Here is an 18330-nt window from a genome sequence, read left to right as displayed (position 1 = left end):
GCCTGGTCCTTGATACATACTTGTTGTTACCCTACCTGGTCCTTGATACATACTTGTTGTTACCCTACCTGGTCCTTGATACATATTTGTTGTTACCCTGCCTGGTCCTTGATACATACTTGTTGTTACCCTATCTGGTCCTTGATACATACTTGTTGTTACCCTACCTGGTCCTTGATACATAGTTGTTGTTACCCTACCTGGTCCTTGATATTTACTTTCTGTTAGCCTGTCTGGTCCTCAGCTTCAAGGGGACACAACTCTGACAAGTGAGTTTAGGGTTGGTGCATTGTGCCTGCATTTGGTACTAGTATTCATGTGAAACTATGGCATGGTATCTCATTTTTCTGCTAAGAAACAGCAGACCAGAACAAATGCCAACACACAGATGTACATGCTTTAGCAATATAAGTGCAATGATCTTGTAATGAAAACCCTGTTTCACCCCACCTTGCCTACAGAACACATAATCTAATCCACCATGTTCTTTGGTCTATATAGTTACATATAATTGCATCTGTATCAGGAATACACAAATCTACGAACATCTATGCACATGACCTATGTAGAGCATTGTTCAAAAGTCGTGGGAATTGGTTGAAATCTCATGATTGATTATTTGGTTCATTACAACCAGTTGGTTAGCATCATTTATCAATTGTGCTTCTTGTGTTTGTTAAGGCATAATATTTTTGTTGTTGTGCTAATTGCACAAATTGCATTTGCAAATTTCACATCTTTGAAGGTTTACTAGTGTGTAAGGAACATGAATTTCCTTGAGTCTTTAACATAAATTCAGTCATGACTTGGAACAAGCTCATAGTGCTTATGATTATGTAAATTAAATGATACAGTGAAAAGCAACATTGTGAAAAATAGTGTTAATGCAAACAAGTGCTCCAAAATTGTTTGTGTTTGAATATGAGAAAACATGATTGATTGCTTGATCGTCTAGTCACTACGACCAATTTCTATAATCAGACCAACACTACTGTTCATCTCAGGTAATGCTGTAACACCACGGAATAACAACAGTTCCAGATTTGGGAAATTCATTCAGCTGCAGATTCAGAGGTGAGAACATCAGTGTTACACTTGGTTGTTTTTCTCAGACCAATTGCTTAGATCGATGCTTATGCTGTTGAAGCACTGGATTGTCTGATTCAGACTCGCTTATTTACAGACCGCAGCAACATGGCTTGAACAATGCCGAGTGTGGCGTAAAAGCTAAATTCATGCAGTTTACTGAGAAAAAGCTAAACAGTGAACCCCAAGTGTAATCAACTTCAAATAGAATTTTTCTGGTATGGTTCATTTCTCTTGAAGCTAACTTTAGACAACACAGACAAGGACTTTGTATTATGTCAGTTCCTGTGTATATCTGTATCTGGACTCTTTTGTTGCATATTTTCATATTGCTGGTTGAATGTATATGTTGTCATTTTGAAAGTGATCAAGTGTAACATGTTTATTTTTGGGATTACTGTTTCTCAGTAAAGTACAGAGAGTAGCCTCCCTTGAAGGATTCATACCTCCAAGAGTGTCGACATTGGTTGACATATTTTCAGGAGTGACCATGTGCTTAGAACAGTTAGAGTAGTCTCCCTTGGAGGATTAAAGCCTGCAGTAGTGTAGGCATGGGATGGCATATTTTCAGGAATGACCATGTGCAGGGACAGTCAAGGAAGTCTCCCTTGAAAAGTTAACCTATGCAGTAAGTAGACTGGGTTGGCATGTTTCAGGAGTGGTCATGTGCAGGGAGCGGTGATACAGACTTACCTCCTGGAGAAGACCAGAGTTGTCCACCAGGGCTCAGGAGACTGTAACTTTCACATCTTCTATCAGGTCAGCTTATCATGTCATGCTAGGACCTTCATACTGTTGTGCAATTTGTTTTGAACACCACGCTTGGCCATTCTTAGTTTATCATGGAACTTCTCTGAAATTTCAGGTTTAGATATGAGGTGATGTGATTTGATACGCCCTGATACAATCTGTTGCGCTATTGTCATGATCTGATCACATGCACTATGATAGGATCGTCCCTACTGACTCCTCAGTTGGGTTGCGATCTGACACAATCTTTGCAATTGGGTCCCCCAATTTGGGACGGTGCGGTACATATGTTCTGATGTGTTTGTTGCAAACCAATGAACTCTTATGTGATATAATACGATTGTGGTCGCAATGTCTTTCACAATGATGATCGAGGTGATCACGATTTGAACTACAACTGGATCCCAATGGGTATATATACAGCCTGGCTGACCATGGACTTCACTGTTTCTTGAAGTCATACAGAGTGAACTACAACACACAACCACAAATGATTCTGATCGCCACAGTTTGGAAGACCAATAGTATGCAATATGTTAGACTTTGTTACAGTTCAATACAATCTGATGCGATAATTATGACTGACAATTAATCATGTTGATCGTAGAAAATATTTTAACCATCCAACAAGCCGGATCAATTAATACTGTTTGTTTTAATATCAACAAAGAAGTGACAGAAGCAGCCATAGGCGTACAGTACAGGAGAGTAGCAGTAAAGTAGAGTGGCAAAAATTGCTGAGGTCAATGACACTTGTTTCATAAATGACGACATGGCTACACAATGAAGGGTTAGCATTGATCGGGCGGTACAGGCCATATATGGCTAACAAAGCTTTACATTATGGTTCTAAACTGTGTAATGTACCAAAATAGGGATAGTGCTATATTTAGAATGGGGTATCCTAGTTTTGACCAAGAATTGTTGGCTTGACCATCTCATTGACGATATGCGCAAAACGGTTTCCCTTTCATGGCATGCACATAAAAATTGATTTAGCGATCTTGAGAAAACAATATAGAAATGGAATTTTGTTCGGTAGTAGCCGCTTGTTCGGTAATACCTGACACTGCTCTATGTAAGAAAATATATCACCCCATTGAGACACATGCAAAGTGAATAATCTTTCCTTGAGCAAATTGTACATTTGGTAGTTTTTGCAGTGTGTATTTTCTGATGTTTATGCAGCTGTGTGGAGCTTCATGCAGTGCCCCTGACACAGAACAGCCTGGATGGGTGTGTCAGCTGAAAGCTCTACTACAGGGCCACAGTTTCAACATTGTACCCAGGAAAGAAGGTGATACATCCAGTATTACATATATACACAGTATCGTGTGGTAACCATTACGTACATGTCATTACTGGTATTGTTAAGGAATCAACTGAAAATTACTGAATACATTTTGTGCACATACATCTGTGTTACCTTCGTCATAAAAGAATCTTGACATTTTAACCTGTCATTCATTATGGAAACTGAACTCAATGTTATTTACTTGCTTGATGTGTTTGAATCCTGGTCTAAACACAGCACATACCATCGAACATGTTTCAGGAGTAACAGAAAGAAAATCGTTGCAAACTACCCTAGAGGCCATGTCGGACATTGGTTTGTCTGACCATCTACAGCAATCTGTGTTAAAGGTATGGGAAACAATGATCTGTCTGACCTTGTGCAACATAACATGTTACAGGTACGTCAAACATTGATCTCTCTAACAGACATGAAGTGTTGTCTGATCACTTGCAACATGGCAAGTTAGAAGTACGTCAAACATTGATCTGTCTGATGGACATGAAGTGTCGTCTGACCACGTGCATCACGAAGTGTCAGAGGTATGTCCAACATTGATCTGTCTGAAAGGCATGAAATGTTGTCTGACCATGTGCATCGGAACGTGTCAGAGGTATGTCCAACATTGATCTGATAGGCATGAAGTATTGTCTGACCATGCTCAACATAGTGTGTTAGAGGTGTACATCAAACTGACTTCTTCTGATAGATATATTGTGTTGGCCAGATTCTTGTGTTACGGCAAGGATTGTCAGAGCGAGGAATCATTACTAACTTAATACAATCACAGGGAACAAATTGTTTTTTTTTTTACACTTAGGCATATTTTCTTTCCATGTCTTTGCAGGTTATTACAGCCATTTTGTTCCTGTGTAATGTGGACTTCACAGCAGAAGATGAAGATTTCAGTCACCTCAGCTCACAGTCAGGTAATACATGTCATGCACTACAAATACTTGAGTGAGTGAGTTTAGTTTTAGGCTGCATATAGCAATATTCCAGCGATATTCTTGGCAGATGACACCAGAAATGGGCTTCACACATTGTGCCTGTTTGGAGATTCAAACCAGGATATGTGGGTGTCAAAAGTGATCTCCTCAACCACTGGGCTACACCACTGCTCTACAGTGATCTAAACTGTCACAGTCAGGTAACATATGTCATCTAGTACATATGTTGTATGCTTGATTGGAGGTGCACTGGGCTTTAGCATTTGTATTTATGTTTATACTTCCTCATTAACAATATCATAGTAAGTTGTTTATTAAATTGAAGTTCATGACGTCAAATCATTACACTGTAGATTATAAACAAACTTGTTGTCTGGTTACCATGGTTACAGTTCAGCAGTCCTTCCTGGAACGATCGTGTCTGGAACTGTCAGGTAGTGGTTGTGTTGACACCTTGATATGATTGGTTGGTTTGTTGCTGTTTGTCCTCTAGCCTGTTCAAAGATTAGCTTTTTCCTTTTTTAAATTGGTACCAGTACATTTGTTAGCATTAGGCAGCTTGTCAGTTGATGAGTAGGTGAAATATATAGGGCGACTATTGATTGGGAAACAACTATAGCATTAGTGATAACCTATTGCAATAGTTTATTTTTACTTGAATTGTCTCACTTTAAGTCATTTCCTAAATGAATGTATGGTTTAGATGAAAAAGAAACAAGTTCAAGTAGTTTCTGTCTCTTTTGATAATTGACAAGAAACTTGAAACCTAGATTAAGAGCACAGGTAAAACATGGACTCGGTGAAGCTGCATGGGCAGATAACTCTAACTCAAAGTGAATGAATCTGGTACTTCCTGTATTCTGTGCTGCACATTTATCAACAGAAGTCAGTTATTAAACTGCTGATAGTCATACATACTATCGATACATTTTCTTTCGACTATAAATTAATTTGCTGTCGAACACTCAACAATTGCAATCAGTCGATTGTTTGATGCATTGTTACAGCCCTACGGAATATGTCTTACTGCACAGCCATTGCTTAGATCTTTGCTCATGGAAGAAATTAGTAGATTGTCTGGTCTTTTTCGAGGATCCAGGCACACACTGTAGTGCTCCAGGTAAAACAAATCATTGATACTAAGCTACAAAACAACAATCCAAAAATAAACAAATATTTTGTGTCTGACAGTCAGTGCCACTTACTGTTACACTTTAGCTCTCAATATATCACAACATATGTCACTGTGCGGATATTATAGTATAATTATCCATTCACAGCCCTACCATTTAAGGTGGTGATGTAGGTGTGTATAGTTTTGTTATTCTTAGTGTGCATTAATGTTTAGACGTCATGTTGGTAGTTTGTTCCAGTCATTTGATTGTTTCCAGATAGGCCCATGGCCCATAACAACTTGTGTGTTTCATTTAACTGAGAATTATGTCCATGATTGTTCATAATGTTACAGATAGAGCTGGGACGGGTGGGTAATGAATTGGACCAAGGTACCTTTGTCAGTACGCAGCCTGCTTTGATCAAGTGACTAATCAATGATGAGCTACATAAATATTGGTTTTTTTGGTCATAACTTTATTAACAAGGAGACCGTTCAATCGTTGTTGTCTTATGTTTGAGACTGTGGACAAAACGTGCACTGAAAACTCGACAGCTAAGCATGTCATGAGTGACGTAGGTTGCATGTAGTTCATTCTTTACATGTAAAAGACTCACAAATGCCGTCATCTGCCTCAAATAGAGTCGGAACAGAGGAATCGCTCCCTGTTCATATACCTTGTTCAATATTTTTCAGCTATCAGGTTCAACAGAATTATTCAATTGACATAACTGGATTGGAAACGAAACAGCCTTGTTTAGTGGATAGTGTTGCCTTGAAATTAACCGTGACTGTGACTGACTGCCGTTGTAATGGGGTAAACTAAAGAATTTTATAAATGACCTGATGACTTTTGACGTATTGCTTGGTGTGATTGGTTAATGGGAAAATGTGCATACATGACCCGACCTGACATCCAATCACCGTGGCTGACGTGACACGTTAAATGTCATAAACAGGCTTGAAACAGTCATCAATATCCCCCACATTGGTAATACACTCTTGAATATGTCAACTAGTATGACTATGTTGAATGAAATATAGCTGTTCACACTGATCTAACCATATCATATGCAAACTGTTCATAGGCCTTGTATCAACGACAGACTGCATGAGTGCTTCCATGTTGTGATGTTCATCACTAGTGTTCATACTGGAAATAGAGAGTGGTCCTATCAGTTTATGTCATTAGGTTCATGAATACCCACCAATTGGAAGTAGAGTATTGAAAGGTTTGAAAGTTCTGCTCCAGAAAGGAATATTACCACCAATTTCGGTGAAAGTAAAACTTGTTGCCATGGGAATCAAAAAAGGTATTTTGTTCAATGTGAATCCAAACCAACCAAAAGGCACCTGTTCATAGCTAGACCTATCTACGTGCCAAGTTTGGTAAAGAAACAATACATGGTTTTAAAGTTGTCCTCCAAAGATGACTAATGTTAACGGAAACATGGATGCAAATAATGATCTCCTCAAAACACTTTGTGTTGGATAACAGTACTGTAATAGGTGACTGTTAAATTCAGTCAAAACTGGCTATTGTCTTAGGAAGTGTTTTTCTTTGAAAATTTGTAATTTATTTTGACCATAACGATGTCAGCATCAGTTCCTAATAATATATATGCATTATGAATATGAATAAAAAGATGATAAAATATTTGATAAATGGGATTGTAAATCTGATGTCAACATTGTTTTCTTTGTTTATTCCAGTATACATTTCAAAGAATAAAACATGACATGGTATCATTATGACAATGGTGTTTACATTTCTTTGTTACTTACAGTGTCATACAGTGTGTACACACTATTTATTTATAACTTCCATCTGTATTTTGCCAGTGGGTTGTTGGAACAGTAGTTGTTTGTAGCACATTGTCTGTTAGGGAGAGATGTTTGTTGTTTTTTCTTTCCACATTGATGACATGCCCCATCCTTTGAGACTTGGCCGCACTGAGCACTAAATGCATTTTGGCATGCTGCCTGATTCAGAGCACAAATGTATATCCAGACGGCACTCTTAATATCAGCTGTGACTGGTTTATTGAAAGGAAATAACTTGTAATCAGTGTTGTAACTGGTACCTGGGTTGGGTCAGGTAATAGGGGGTCGGGTACCTGGGTAGGAAATTTGGACCTGTCCCAGCCCTAGTCACAGATTAATGTGACTGCATTTAAGGAACAGCTTGCTTGAGCTGGAAAGGAAATAATTGCTTAAATAATTAACAACTAACTACTCAACTTATGAAATTATTCCTAATCCCTACTTCCTTGCAGCTTGTAGGTATTCCGTAAGTATTTTCTGGATGCTTTGTACATGTGTTATATATGCACACATGTGTGCACAAATGTAATGTGTACGTTTTAACGTCAGTTATGTATTTATGGTCTAGCAACCTGCGAGGCAACAGTGCAGTGCTGCCAATTACTGGGCGTGTCTGCAGACACTCTGGAGCAAGTGCTTCTCCACCGCAGTATTGAGTCCGGGGGCAGCAAGCGTCGCAGTGTCTTCGTGAAACCTGTCTCCATCGCTGATGCTCGCAGTCGACGGGACTGTCTTGCCATGCTCCTGTACTCTAGGTAATGTATCTGACTAATGTACAATATATAGTGATCATGTCCTATTTATTTTATTGTCATATGTAAAATACAAAAAATTTAAAAGCATCTCAACTTTAGATAAAAGCCTTGCCTCATCTAACTTTTTGAATAACTGTAATAGGTTCTACACACTCATGACACAATTAACACAGGCTCGCGGGGCTGATTTGTACCATTTGTTGATTTTGATGAATCACTAAGGCGATAAGATTTGGTTTAATTCTGCATGTCCATTCGACAGGTTGACCGATGTTAGTCCACCTAAGATCCCCAACAAACATAATGCTTATTTAAAATTGAAGTTTGCAAAGTTAGTAAGACCAAAGTTATAACTGTTCCAGCACACTGAATAAGTGGTTGAAGACTGAAAGATAACTCTAATTAACATAACTGAAGTGTTGTTGTAAACAGAATTGAAGGGAACAATTATAGCACCACTTCCTTCATACCTGTTTATCATTATGTCAAAAGCAAACGCTTGCTGAGTTATTACACCCATAACCCTGCTGGTGATAGATTGTCGCTCATGCTGTCACTCACTAGTCTAGCTTGTTTAGGTGATATGGAGGAAATATGAATACTTCAACATAATAACCTTCACTTATATAAATAGCATACATTCTTCCATTAAATATAATGCTGAATATTGCGTTCTTCCTTTCAGATTGTTCGACTGGTTGGTAGACTTCCTCAATCAGCAGATCAAGTCTGAGGGACACTCAAGCATGATTGGTGAGAAACATTAGAAATGTTTACAACCTCTTTCAGAAGATGTGCTCTTTATATCTCATTATACCCATTATCGTCTCAATCTGACTGAGTCCACTTCACTACTTATTGTTGCTGTCCAAAGAAAGGTGTGTTAGGCATGCTTGAAGTCTCAGCTCCTTGGGTTGATCCTGGTTTAAACTTTGGATTTTTCTCAGCCCCATGCCATGTTCATGGTCTGTATTGAAGTGGTAAACAATCGTAACTAAGCCTCACCCAGCATCAAGCTAACACCCTGGAAATAGCTGAAATACTGTGTTAAACTCAAGTCAACCATTCACTCTCTCAATTACCCACTAACCCAACCACTCACCCACTCGCCCACCCCCTTAGCCACCCACTCGCTCTCTCAACTACCCACAAACCCAACCACTCACCCACTCGCCCAACCCCTTACCCACCCACCCACTCACTCAACTCCTTGCCAACCACTCACCCACTCAACCATTCACTCACTCAAATACTCACTTGCCCAACCCCTTACCCACCCACTCGCTCGCTCACTCACTCACTCACTCACTTCCTCGCCAACCACTCACCAACTCAACCATTCACTCTCTCAACTACTCACTCTCCCACCCACTGTTATTATTAATGTAATATGAAAGGTGTGTTTGTTTCCAGGGCTACTGGACATCTATGGTTTTGAGACGTTTGACATTAACAGTCTGGAACAGCTGTGTATCAATTATGCCAATGAGAAGCTACAGCAGCATTATGTTCGTCATTTCCTAGGTGACTTACAGGTGGGTTGTGACCACATCAAAATAATAGAGATGCTACACACAGTCCATCAGGAAATCAGTGATTGATAAGTTGTCCCCAGTTTTATAAAGTCATTAAAACTAATCTTCCATAACTGTATGCTCAATGTCTCATGCACCAATTTTAAACAAACATTGTAATACAGTGCAGTGTCTTTCCTTGGTTTGTGTCCTAGTTTGCACAAGGTGTTTGTAATTATCTATCTGTCCCTTCCTTTGCTATATATAGACAGAGTATGAAGCCGAGCGTATTCCATGGCAACATATTGATTATGATGACAACCAGGTGTGTCTTGATGTGCTGGAGGGGAGAGCGGGAGTCTTTGGAGTACTTAATGAGGTACAGCCCTGGAAGATCTGATTGTTATATATCAGGGACTTTTTGCGGAAAGTGATCTTTGCGTTAGTATGATCATAGCGCCCATTCTTTGACATACGCTTCTGTCAAAATGACACTGTGATCACTTTCTTGAATTGCCCGCTACATAGAAACCTAAAAATAAAGCAATGAATGTTGAAATTCTCAGTTCTGATAATATATATCCTCACTTCATTTCATAGTTAAAATTAATGGTATGGATTTTGCACAAGTGACTGATATATGTACCATTCTAAAGAAAATAGTGATCTATTTTTTCTCAAATCTTGACAAGTTTTCCTGTTGTTGATAGTTTGGAATCCCTGACATCTCAGATTGGCTCTGTTTTCTGTCAGTATCTTGTTATGTTTTACTTTCCCTGTTGTACTTACATCACCATGTACATGAGGATTAAAGACTCCTTGTACTCTTCCAGGAAGTATACCTAAGCCGGAAGTCTAACCCTCGGAGTCTCGGGGAGAGGGTTCTAGATATCAACAGCAATACCGCCATCAAGCGCCCTAAGACCTTCTCCACACATCCAGGCTTTGTCATACAACACTATGCTGAAAATGTCCGGTACGACTTGGAGCAAATCACCACCAAAAACAAAGTAAGTCGACATAATAGTATTATGGATAATGCCTGTTTGTGATAAGTGCACGAGAATTCTGATGTGAGCATGTATGAGTGAGGCCAGGTTGTGCAGCAAGTTGTTGATCTGGTGCTGTGATATCTTGGATGCTGCTGGGCATGAACGGAGAGACCATGTTGTCATGGATTATGTAAGCTATGTTGTCATAGATGCAGTAGGATGTTGATGTGGGGGCCATACTGCTATGGATAAAGCTGAGCACTGATGAGAGACTATGTTGTCATGGATACAATAAAGTGTCATGTGCTCACATTTTGTCATGATGCTGTAGGATGTTGATGTGGGGGCCATACTGCTATGGATACTGCTAAGGGTGTCGATGTTACAGGACAACATTCCAATGGAGCTGGTGCGGTTGCTGCAACAGAGTAGCAACAGTTTCCTCTCTCATCTGTTTGAAGAGTTCCACACTGTTGAGATGTCAGGCAGAAAGAGGAAAACTGTCCTCACAAAATTTAAGGCAAGACCAGGTTTTACAAATATAGGCAGGTTTTTCAAGTATTAACACTGTTTTTCAAATAGAAGCTGTGATCCCATGTGATCCCATCATGTTTCAGTTCTCATAACATTCAAAATAAATATCTTTGCATGCATGAGAAGGAAACTCCTCTTCATATGAACAATCATATTGACATAAACACTCAAACACCGTCATGTTTTCTTACAAGAACAGGTCCTAATACGTTACTGTCTTCATCAGGTTTCTCTTGACGGTTTATTATCTACACTCAAGTCATGTGATGTTCACTACATCCGCTGTATCAAGCCCAACAGAGACAGTCAGCCAGGCCATGTAGAGCCAGCCTTTGTTCTCCAACAGCTAAAGGCTAACGGCATTCTAGAGACGGTGGAGATATGCAGGAGGGGATACTCTACCCGGTGAGTTGTTCATGATATCCTTGAAACAATGGTGGTATACAGAATAGAATAACATGGAACACCAGATGCTGACATCATCCTTATGACAGTGAGTTGATGACAGTAATAAGATTAATATTCTTAGGAACATATAGATCCTACCCTCCATTGAAACAAGTGTAGCCAAGCCAGGCAGTGGGACTACCCTGATCATATGAAATTGCATTGCAGAAATTGTTTTTCATCCTCTCATTTGCTGGATTCCTTGTCCAGACATCATCATGTTAAGACCATTGCAGCCCCATGCAACATAAACTGTCACTCCAGGAAGATCTCTCACTAAACATCCACAGATTCCCAGATTGGTTTCTTTTGGGGGTGATGTGGTGTTCCTGTAGATGTTTGTAAAAGAGGAGTCAAGATCAGTACACGTTTGGGGTGTGTCATGTTTGTTTTTTATGTCAGACTACCATACTGGGAGTTCCTGCAGAGATATGGTCTGCTCATTGGGGAAGAAGAGCGCAGAACAGATGGGTCCGGAGGCAAGGGAGAGGATGTGTCAGACCCTGTGGAGATCTTACTCCAGAAACAACAGTCTGCCACACCACGGCGCTCCACCACTCCACAGAGAGTGCTCAGGAGAAGGACAGGTCAGTAACAATGTTTTCACTTTCATGTGACTAATGAACCATTGTCAAGTCTTCTTTCATCAAGTGGAAAAGCAAACCAAACAATTTAGTCTCTGTAGGAATTCATTTTGACAGTCATCTCTTTCGTAAACATAAGGGTGAGTTGAACTCCATACATGGTTGTTGCCATCCCAACACAGAATGGAGCTGTGACTGATATGAGTGAGTGAGTGAGTTTAGTTTTACGCCGCACTCAGCAATATTCCAGCTATATGGCGGTGGTCTGTAAATAATCGAGTCTGGACCAGACAATCCAGTGATCAACTACGTGAACATCGATCTGCGCAATTGGGAACCGATGACATGTGTCAACCAAGTCAGCAAGCCACCCGATCCCGTTAGTCGCTTCTTACGACAAGCATAGTCGCCTTTTATGGCACGCATGGATTGCTGAAGGCCTATTCTACCCCGGCACCTTCACGGGTAACTGATGTCAGAGACAGAGCTACTCAAATAGCTATCGCTGTGAGGGGTCACTGAAATTGCGACAAAATGTAACCAGTTGTTAGTCACACATTTCTCAAAAATTAATCAGAGACATTGTGGCATAATAACTTCTTAAGTTCAGGAATGCCATTTAGAAAGTGGTCAAATGTAACAGATGTAATATTTGGGATTACAGTCTCTTAGCAAAGTACAAATTCTAGTACTTTTTTTAAGTTGACTGCCATCCAGGGTTCGAACGCAGTGGGTGCTGGTTTGAATCCCCAATGGGATTCAACCAAAAAAAGTCCTAGAATTTGTACTTTACTAAGAGAGTGTAATCCCAAATATAACATATGTTCAGGGTGGCAAACTAGCTGAATGTTTTGGGCAAGGAAATATAGATGATCTACATTTTTGTTAATATTCTTTTTCTCATGCTTGTGATAGACAACTAATGGGATCAGGTGGTCATATTTGACAAATTCTATCCCAGTTGTAAAGATTGATACTTGTGATATCATTCACTGGATTATCTCTTCCAGACTCAATTATTTAGAGACTACTTTCATGTAGCTTGAATGTTGATGAGCACTTAACATTGAAATCATTTCTAACACCTAGTGTTCCAGAATTTCCAAATATCCTCAAGACAGAGTTGGCACCTCAGACTTACAACTGAATGGATAATAACCATCTGTTCTCTTTTTCAGGATTGTCAAGTCTTGACCACACCCGCAAGTGTTGCGCGGTCGTTCTATCCAGAGTCCTTGGGCCTGAGTTTGTTAAGAATGGAGGGGTCCAGGATCAATTTGGGAAGAATAAGATCTTCTTGCTGCAGCAACAGGTATCACTACTAATTTGTTTGAAGATTTTCACAACCCAGTTGGTTTTCAGTGTTAGAACAGCAACTTAGGCTGGCCATAAGAGGTGACCAAATGGTTAGGCTTGGTGACACAGTTGATCAGACTTGGTGACACAGTTGATCAGGCTTGGTGACACAGTTGGTCAGGCTTGGTGACACAGTTGATCAACTTTGGCAACATAGTTGGTCACAATTGACTTAGTTGTTAATGTAATTGAGTAGTATAGGGAATGATAGTTCTAAAACACTTTCATAAAACCCCTCTACAAAGCCTTATTTAGTAAATAAGGCTTTGGTTGGGCCCTTAGCTCTTGCTACTATTACCCCTACTACAAAAAAGTTGGCGGTAATTACTGTGTCTTAGTAGGAGGTAACACTGTGCCGTACGGTACGATCAATAATTCTTCTCTTACAAATCCCCTACCCGGCCCATCCCTCAAGTAGTACAAGTTAGGTTCGTCGGCTTTCATATCCACTTTATCTATGTTGTAAGTTTTGACTGACCATATAGGATCGGTGGCTCGCTTACGGCTATCGCCCCTATGTCATGTTTATATCGATGAAACAGTTTAACGTGAACCGCCTACGATCTCTTTGGTATTCATAATAAAGGCTTGCTGGGCTTTTTGTATTCCCTGTGCTATGTACTTTTTTTTCTCATCCTCGCTGATAGTAGACTTACGAGACTTGGATCGAATATCTTGTTTCATTCCGTTATATTTTTTGAGTTCAGAGAGGATTGAACTAAACTCCTCTTCTGAGATCTTACTGTCAGAGAGTGCCGTGGAAATTCGCTCACTCACTGTGTTCAGCTTTGCTTCGGCCAGAACCCTGATCTCGTCGTGTTTCAATACCTTACGATTAAGTCTGCGTGATACTAACTTAAGCGCCAACCCTACCAACCCTGTCACCCCAGCCGTTATTTCAATACCTAGCACTATAGGTGCAGCCACGATGGTGGTTAACAACCCAACGCCTGCCGCCCCTAGTCCCATGCTGGTTGCCATAAGGGTAGTGTCAGCCCCGTCCACGATATTGAAAGCTCTATTATATTTTTTACATAGTGCTTTCCGCGTGTCACGGTCTTGTTCTAGTTGGCGTTTCATATCACATAACTGCCTCAAGCGGAACCCATCTACGGTTTCCAATGTCTTCGCTACTTCCTCTACAACTGGGTACAGGCCCATCCTATAATGTATATTTTGAAAGATATTTTAATTGGGGTTCAGTTAATATTCTATCAATGTATTTGAAGTCTACAAGTTCTAGACTATTAGTCAGGGCAATAGGTGAGAGGCTAATAGAATTTCCTGTTGTAATAAAAACCCTACTGAGGCTTGTTAAGTGGTTTATAGGACCCGTGGTATCCTGTTGTATAACAATACGGCAATATTTATCTTGGTGTTCTCTAATCCAGCTTATATACACCTCGGGTAAAATTTGGTGTATTATTGGGTCTCCATCGGATAAACCCGTAAAGAAGACTTCTATGATGAGGGTGAAAGGGGAGGATATTCTATCAAGATTACTGCTAAATGTTAATTTATTGTTTGGATAAGCACTTAACCCCTTTTTACCGTAACCAGCAGATGGTATGTGTACTAATGCCCTCTCCGGAATGAAATCCCCTGCCCAGATACCGTTGTTCTTAATCTTAGAAACAACCCCATTATTTAATGTTATATAAGGTGAGGTGAATGTTAAGTTGATCAGCCATTTGGGCTCTTTTAAATCTGGTAACGGCACCCGTCTGTACACGTTGTCTTTGAAGTGCAGGATGTATAATTCATCTTCCTCACCAGGCTGATCGAATCCCTCCGTATCTCCCAGGTCGTTAAGTGTAGTGTTGGGATGATGACTGGTCATTATTATACTATTATGATATAATTTCCAACTGGTTTTCTGATAATAATTCAGGGGTTAACTTAATACCCATGAAGTGTATGTTGTCAGGCAGGAATATATTGATTAATGATATCTTGTTTTCTATGATCACGTTGACCCCCTGCAGACTGGTCTTGGAGTCGACACCCACCCGCACGTAAACGTTGCAAACTTGAAACTGGTGTCGTTTCACCCACCCGAGTTTGATCCCCTTCACGATCTCGACATCATTCCCCGATGGTTCCCCTAGGTAGACTTTGATGAACAATGTTGAGTTTGCCGGTAGATCCTCTAGTATCTTGACCACGCCTTCGAATTCAGACACCAACTGCAATTTCACGTTTTGTATGGCCGGTTTACTCGATAGCATGTGGGCTGCCATAGTGTTGACTGGGCTGACGACTATACTACGTCTCTGAGTTGGGATGTAAGCCACGAGCAGGGTTCCATTGTTCACGACTTTGTTTAGGTGGTTGTCTTTGTTATCCGTGAACACGTAAGGGGAGATGAGTTTAATATTGAGAAACCATTTGTTATCGGGTAACAACACCCACTTGTCATCTTCGGTGAAGACGAGCATATATGGTTTGTTTTTGGCGACGGTAGTGCTCTCAACATCGTCTAAGTCGAACAGTTTACCACCGAACGATGGGTATATTACCCAATTATTATCACCGATGTTGACAAGGGAGTACTTAGTGTTTACTGTTGCTCTTGTGGTATCTATCATATCACTTAGGGTTCCACCGGAGGGGATTTCAACTCGTTTGTAAATGTTGTTTTTCAGTTGCAAGGCATACGATTTACCATCTACTCCGGGAGCGTCGAAACCGCGTGTGTCTCCGAGGTCGGAGATCCCGATATTGACGCATTTTTTCACTCCAGGCCCTTGTGCGCTGGTCATGTTACGTGAAGCGTTAAGCTGAGGTATCCTATATTTACAGGATTATGATTTATATCTAACACCGATATTGTCAGCTCAGGTATGTTGCCCTGGGTTAATCTCTTATACTGCCGTGGTGAAAATGACTCGGTTCTACCGTCGTTGAATTTCTCAGTTTTCACCGGCACTGCTCTCAATATAGTGGAAGGGTGACCTCCTTGAATGTTATACGTTGTGCTCACCTGACTGAGATGAATGTACAGCTCTCGGTACGGTACTAGGTCGGGTAACTTCGTGCCTGTGACGGTTGTTGTTGGTTTTATCTCGTCAGGAGACATACCGAGTATCCTCGCTAATGGTCGGCCGAGCCTCAAGGAGGTTCTTCCGTTGTTGATTAACACCACTGTGCCGTTCGAGTCGTTCATCTTGAGTTCGGCTCCCAGGGGTTTGAAGACCTCGTCGTTTAGAGAGCACACGCTGTAGTAGCCGTCAGTTATCTGACTGCGAGTTCCACTGACGAACAGCTTATTGTTGCTGATATTAATGTTAGTCCATTGCGGTAGGTAGGTGATATCGCAGAGTGCGACTTCGAGTTGACCTGACGTGTTATCGATCGCGTGCGTCAGCTGAACGGCCTCACCGCTCGTTATTCCTGGAAGTGTTATGTACATATTACATATATATTTATTATATAATAGTTTTAAAATGTATTCCCCTGGTGTGTTGTACCCTAAACTGGACGTAGATTTCTCCACCATGAAGATCGTGGTTGCTCCTGGGTTGTATTTCAATGCCAAGTTTATAGATATGCCTGATAAGTATAAACTTTCGGTGACTAACATTGAGGCAGTCCACGCTTGGTTCAACAACCCTATGCAGTTCTGGCAGAACCAATTCAACTTTGCCGTGTGGTGCGCTACAACGGGGTGTGGTGTGACATTGACCGACACTCGGCGTGGGCCGCTGAGTCAGTCTGTGTTCAAGTTCCACGTGTACTACCAGGTCAGACGTATCCTTAAAGAGATCAGCGCCCCCCTCCCACAGGACAAAGCGTGGGACGCAACAAACAACCCGTACGATAGACGGGCCTACGAACGTATTTGCAACGAATTCGAAATAGACCCGAAGACGGATTGGCGTTTGCCGGGGCTGAACCACGGGTTGGGTATTCCTTACGCTCATGGGCTCTCGCCAAAGGCATTTGACAAACATATACTAATAAAATTTATGCAACGAAAAATGTTTAGTACGGAACGTTTTTCCCATGCATTAGCTGATCTTGTTCCTAAACCTAACAAATCTGGACCAAAACCAGTGAAAGATGCCAGTGATGATTTACTGACACTAGGTATACTTAGGCAGGACTTTGCTTTGTCGAGTAATGAATGGAGGGATGATCGTATGGACTTTAAAAAAGGTGGTGTTGGTTTCACAATCCAGAAAGTGGAGCAGTCAACCACAGACGGGTGGAAAATGTTCATGCTGGACACGTCGAAAGGATTCACTCGTGCAGGGGTAGTTAGGTTGAACGACTCGATTCGAACGTACGTGTGGGCGCTGTTGGGTGCGCAGTCGATGACGCGTTCCAACATCATCGGTAAGGGAACTGCTTACGACGCTCAGACACAATTCGTTTCCAACGTTGAGGATGCTATCAATTCTCCAGTTGATCTCCCGCGGGCTATCGAACGCTACCAAAACGTGTTAGAATACGCCAGGTCGAAAGTCGACTACGTGTTCGGCGTGGGGTTGTACATGGCTCCGAGTGATATGCAACTGAGAGTAAAAAAAGTGGTGGGTTATAACAACGAAATAGTCATAGCCACGAAGGATCAAAAGTTGGGTATCAACCCCGATATTAACACCCCACATATCCCACACACCCAACCACGTGAAAAGGGTATAGTTGCGTCGCCCCCGGAGCCTAAAGTTCATGTGGGGGTACCCCCAACACACTCTCATATTCAGGCTCAGCAGCATATTGATAGTAAAACGGCCCTGGTGGTTGGTGGGGTAACTTTGGGACTTATTTGGTTAAAGATTTCTTAGCCGCTACGTACACCAGACCCGCCACGGCGACGATGGCTGCCCACAGGTTTTGACTGAGCCACATGGCAGTTTTAGACAGAGCGCTCAACAACCACGAGACGATGCTACCCAGGATGCCGGGAAGGGCTTCGGCGGCTTTACCAGCCAGTTTAGCTAGGCCTTCCCCGAGTTTTTTTATCCAGTCTTTAACACCCCCACCACCGCTGGGAGTTCCCCCTCCGCCGGCAGGCCCCACAGGGGTTCCCCCCGTCAGTGACACCACGAGGGTTGATATAATGAAACCCAATGCAGTCAGAATGCTGGCGATGGTGATCCCTTGCTCCCGGAACAATATCCGAAT

The 18330-nt window shown here is 41.3% G+C and overlaps 1 protein-coding gene across 2 annotated transcripts in view; it reads left to right on the top strand.

Moving 5' to 3' along the window:
• The window catches only part of LOC137256544 (unconventional myosin-XIX-like), a 45765-nt gene that overhangs the window by 9477 nt on the left and 17958 nt on the right, over positions 1 to 18330 (top strand). For both annotated transcript variants that reach the window (XM_067794406.1, XM_067794412.1), the window contains 14 exons: positions 1005 to 1074; positions 1743 to 1845; positions 3025 to 3133; positions 3392 to 3480; positions 3978 to 4059; positions 7587 to 7773; positions 8459 to 8526; positions 9187 to 9308; positions 9556 to 9666; positions 10121 to 10297; positions 10668 to 10799; positions 11040 to 11218; positions 11663 to 11847; positions 13023 to 13156. In XM_067794406.1, the coding sequence (XP_067650507.1) occupies positions 1005 to 1074; positions 1743 to 1845; positions 3025 to 3133; positions 3392 to 3480; positions 3978 to 4059; positions 7587 to 7773; positions 8459 to 8526; positions 9187 to 9308; positions 9556 to 9666; positions 10121 to 10297; positions 10668 to 10799; positions 11040 to 11218; positions 11663 to 11847; positions 13023 to 13156 (1748 nt within the window). The remainder of the gene's footprint in view (positions 1 to 1004; positions 1075 to 1742; positions 1846 to 3024; positions 3134 to 3391; positions 3481 to 3977; positions 4060 to 7586; positions 7774 to 8458; positions 8527 to 9186; positions 9309 to 9555; positions 9667 to 10120; positions 10298 to 10667; positions 10800 to 11039; positions 11219 to 11662; positions 11848 to 13022; positions 13157 to 18330) is intronic.

The sequence above is a fragment of the Haliotis asinina genome, chromosome 1 (genome assembly GCF_037392515.1).
Source record: "Haliotis asinina isolate JCU_RB_2024 chromosome 1, JCU_Hal_asi_v2, whole genome shotgun sequence".
Taxonomy (NCBI): Eukaryota; Metazoa; Mollusca; class Gastropoda; order Lepetellida; family Haliotidae; genus Haliotis; species Haliotis asinina.
This window is presented reverse-complemented; position numbering and strand designations above follow the sequence as displayed.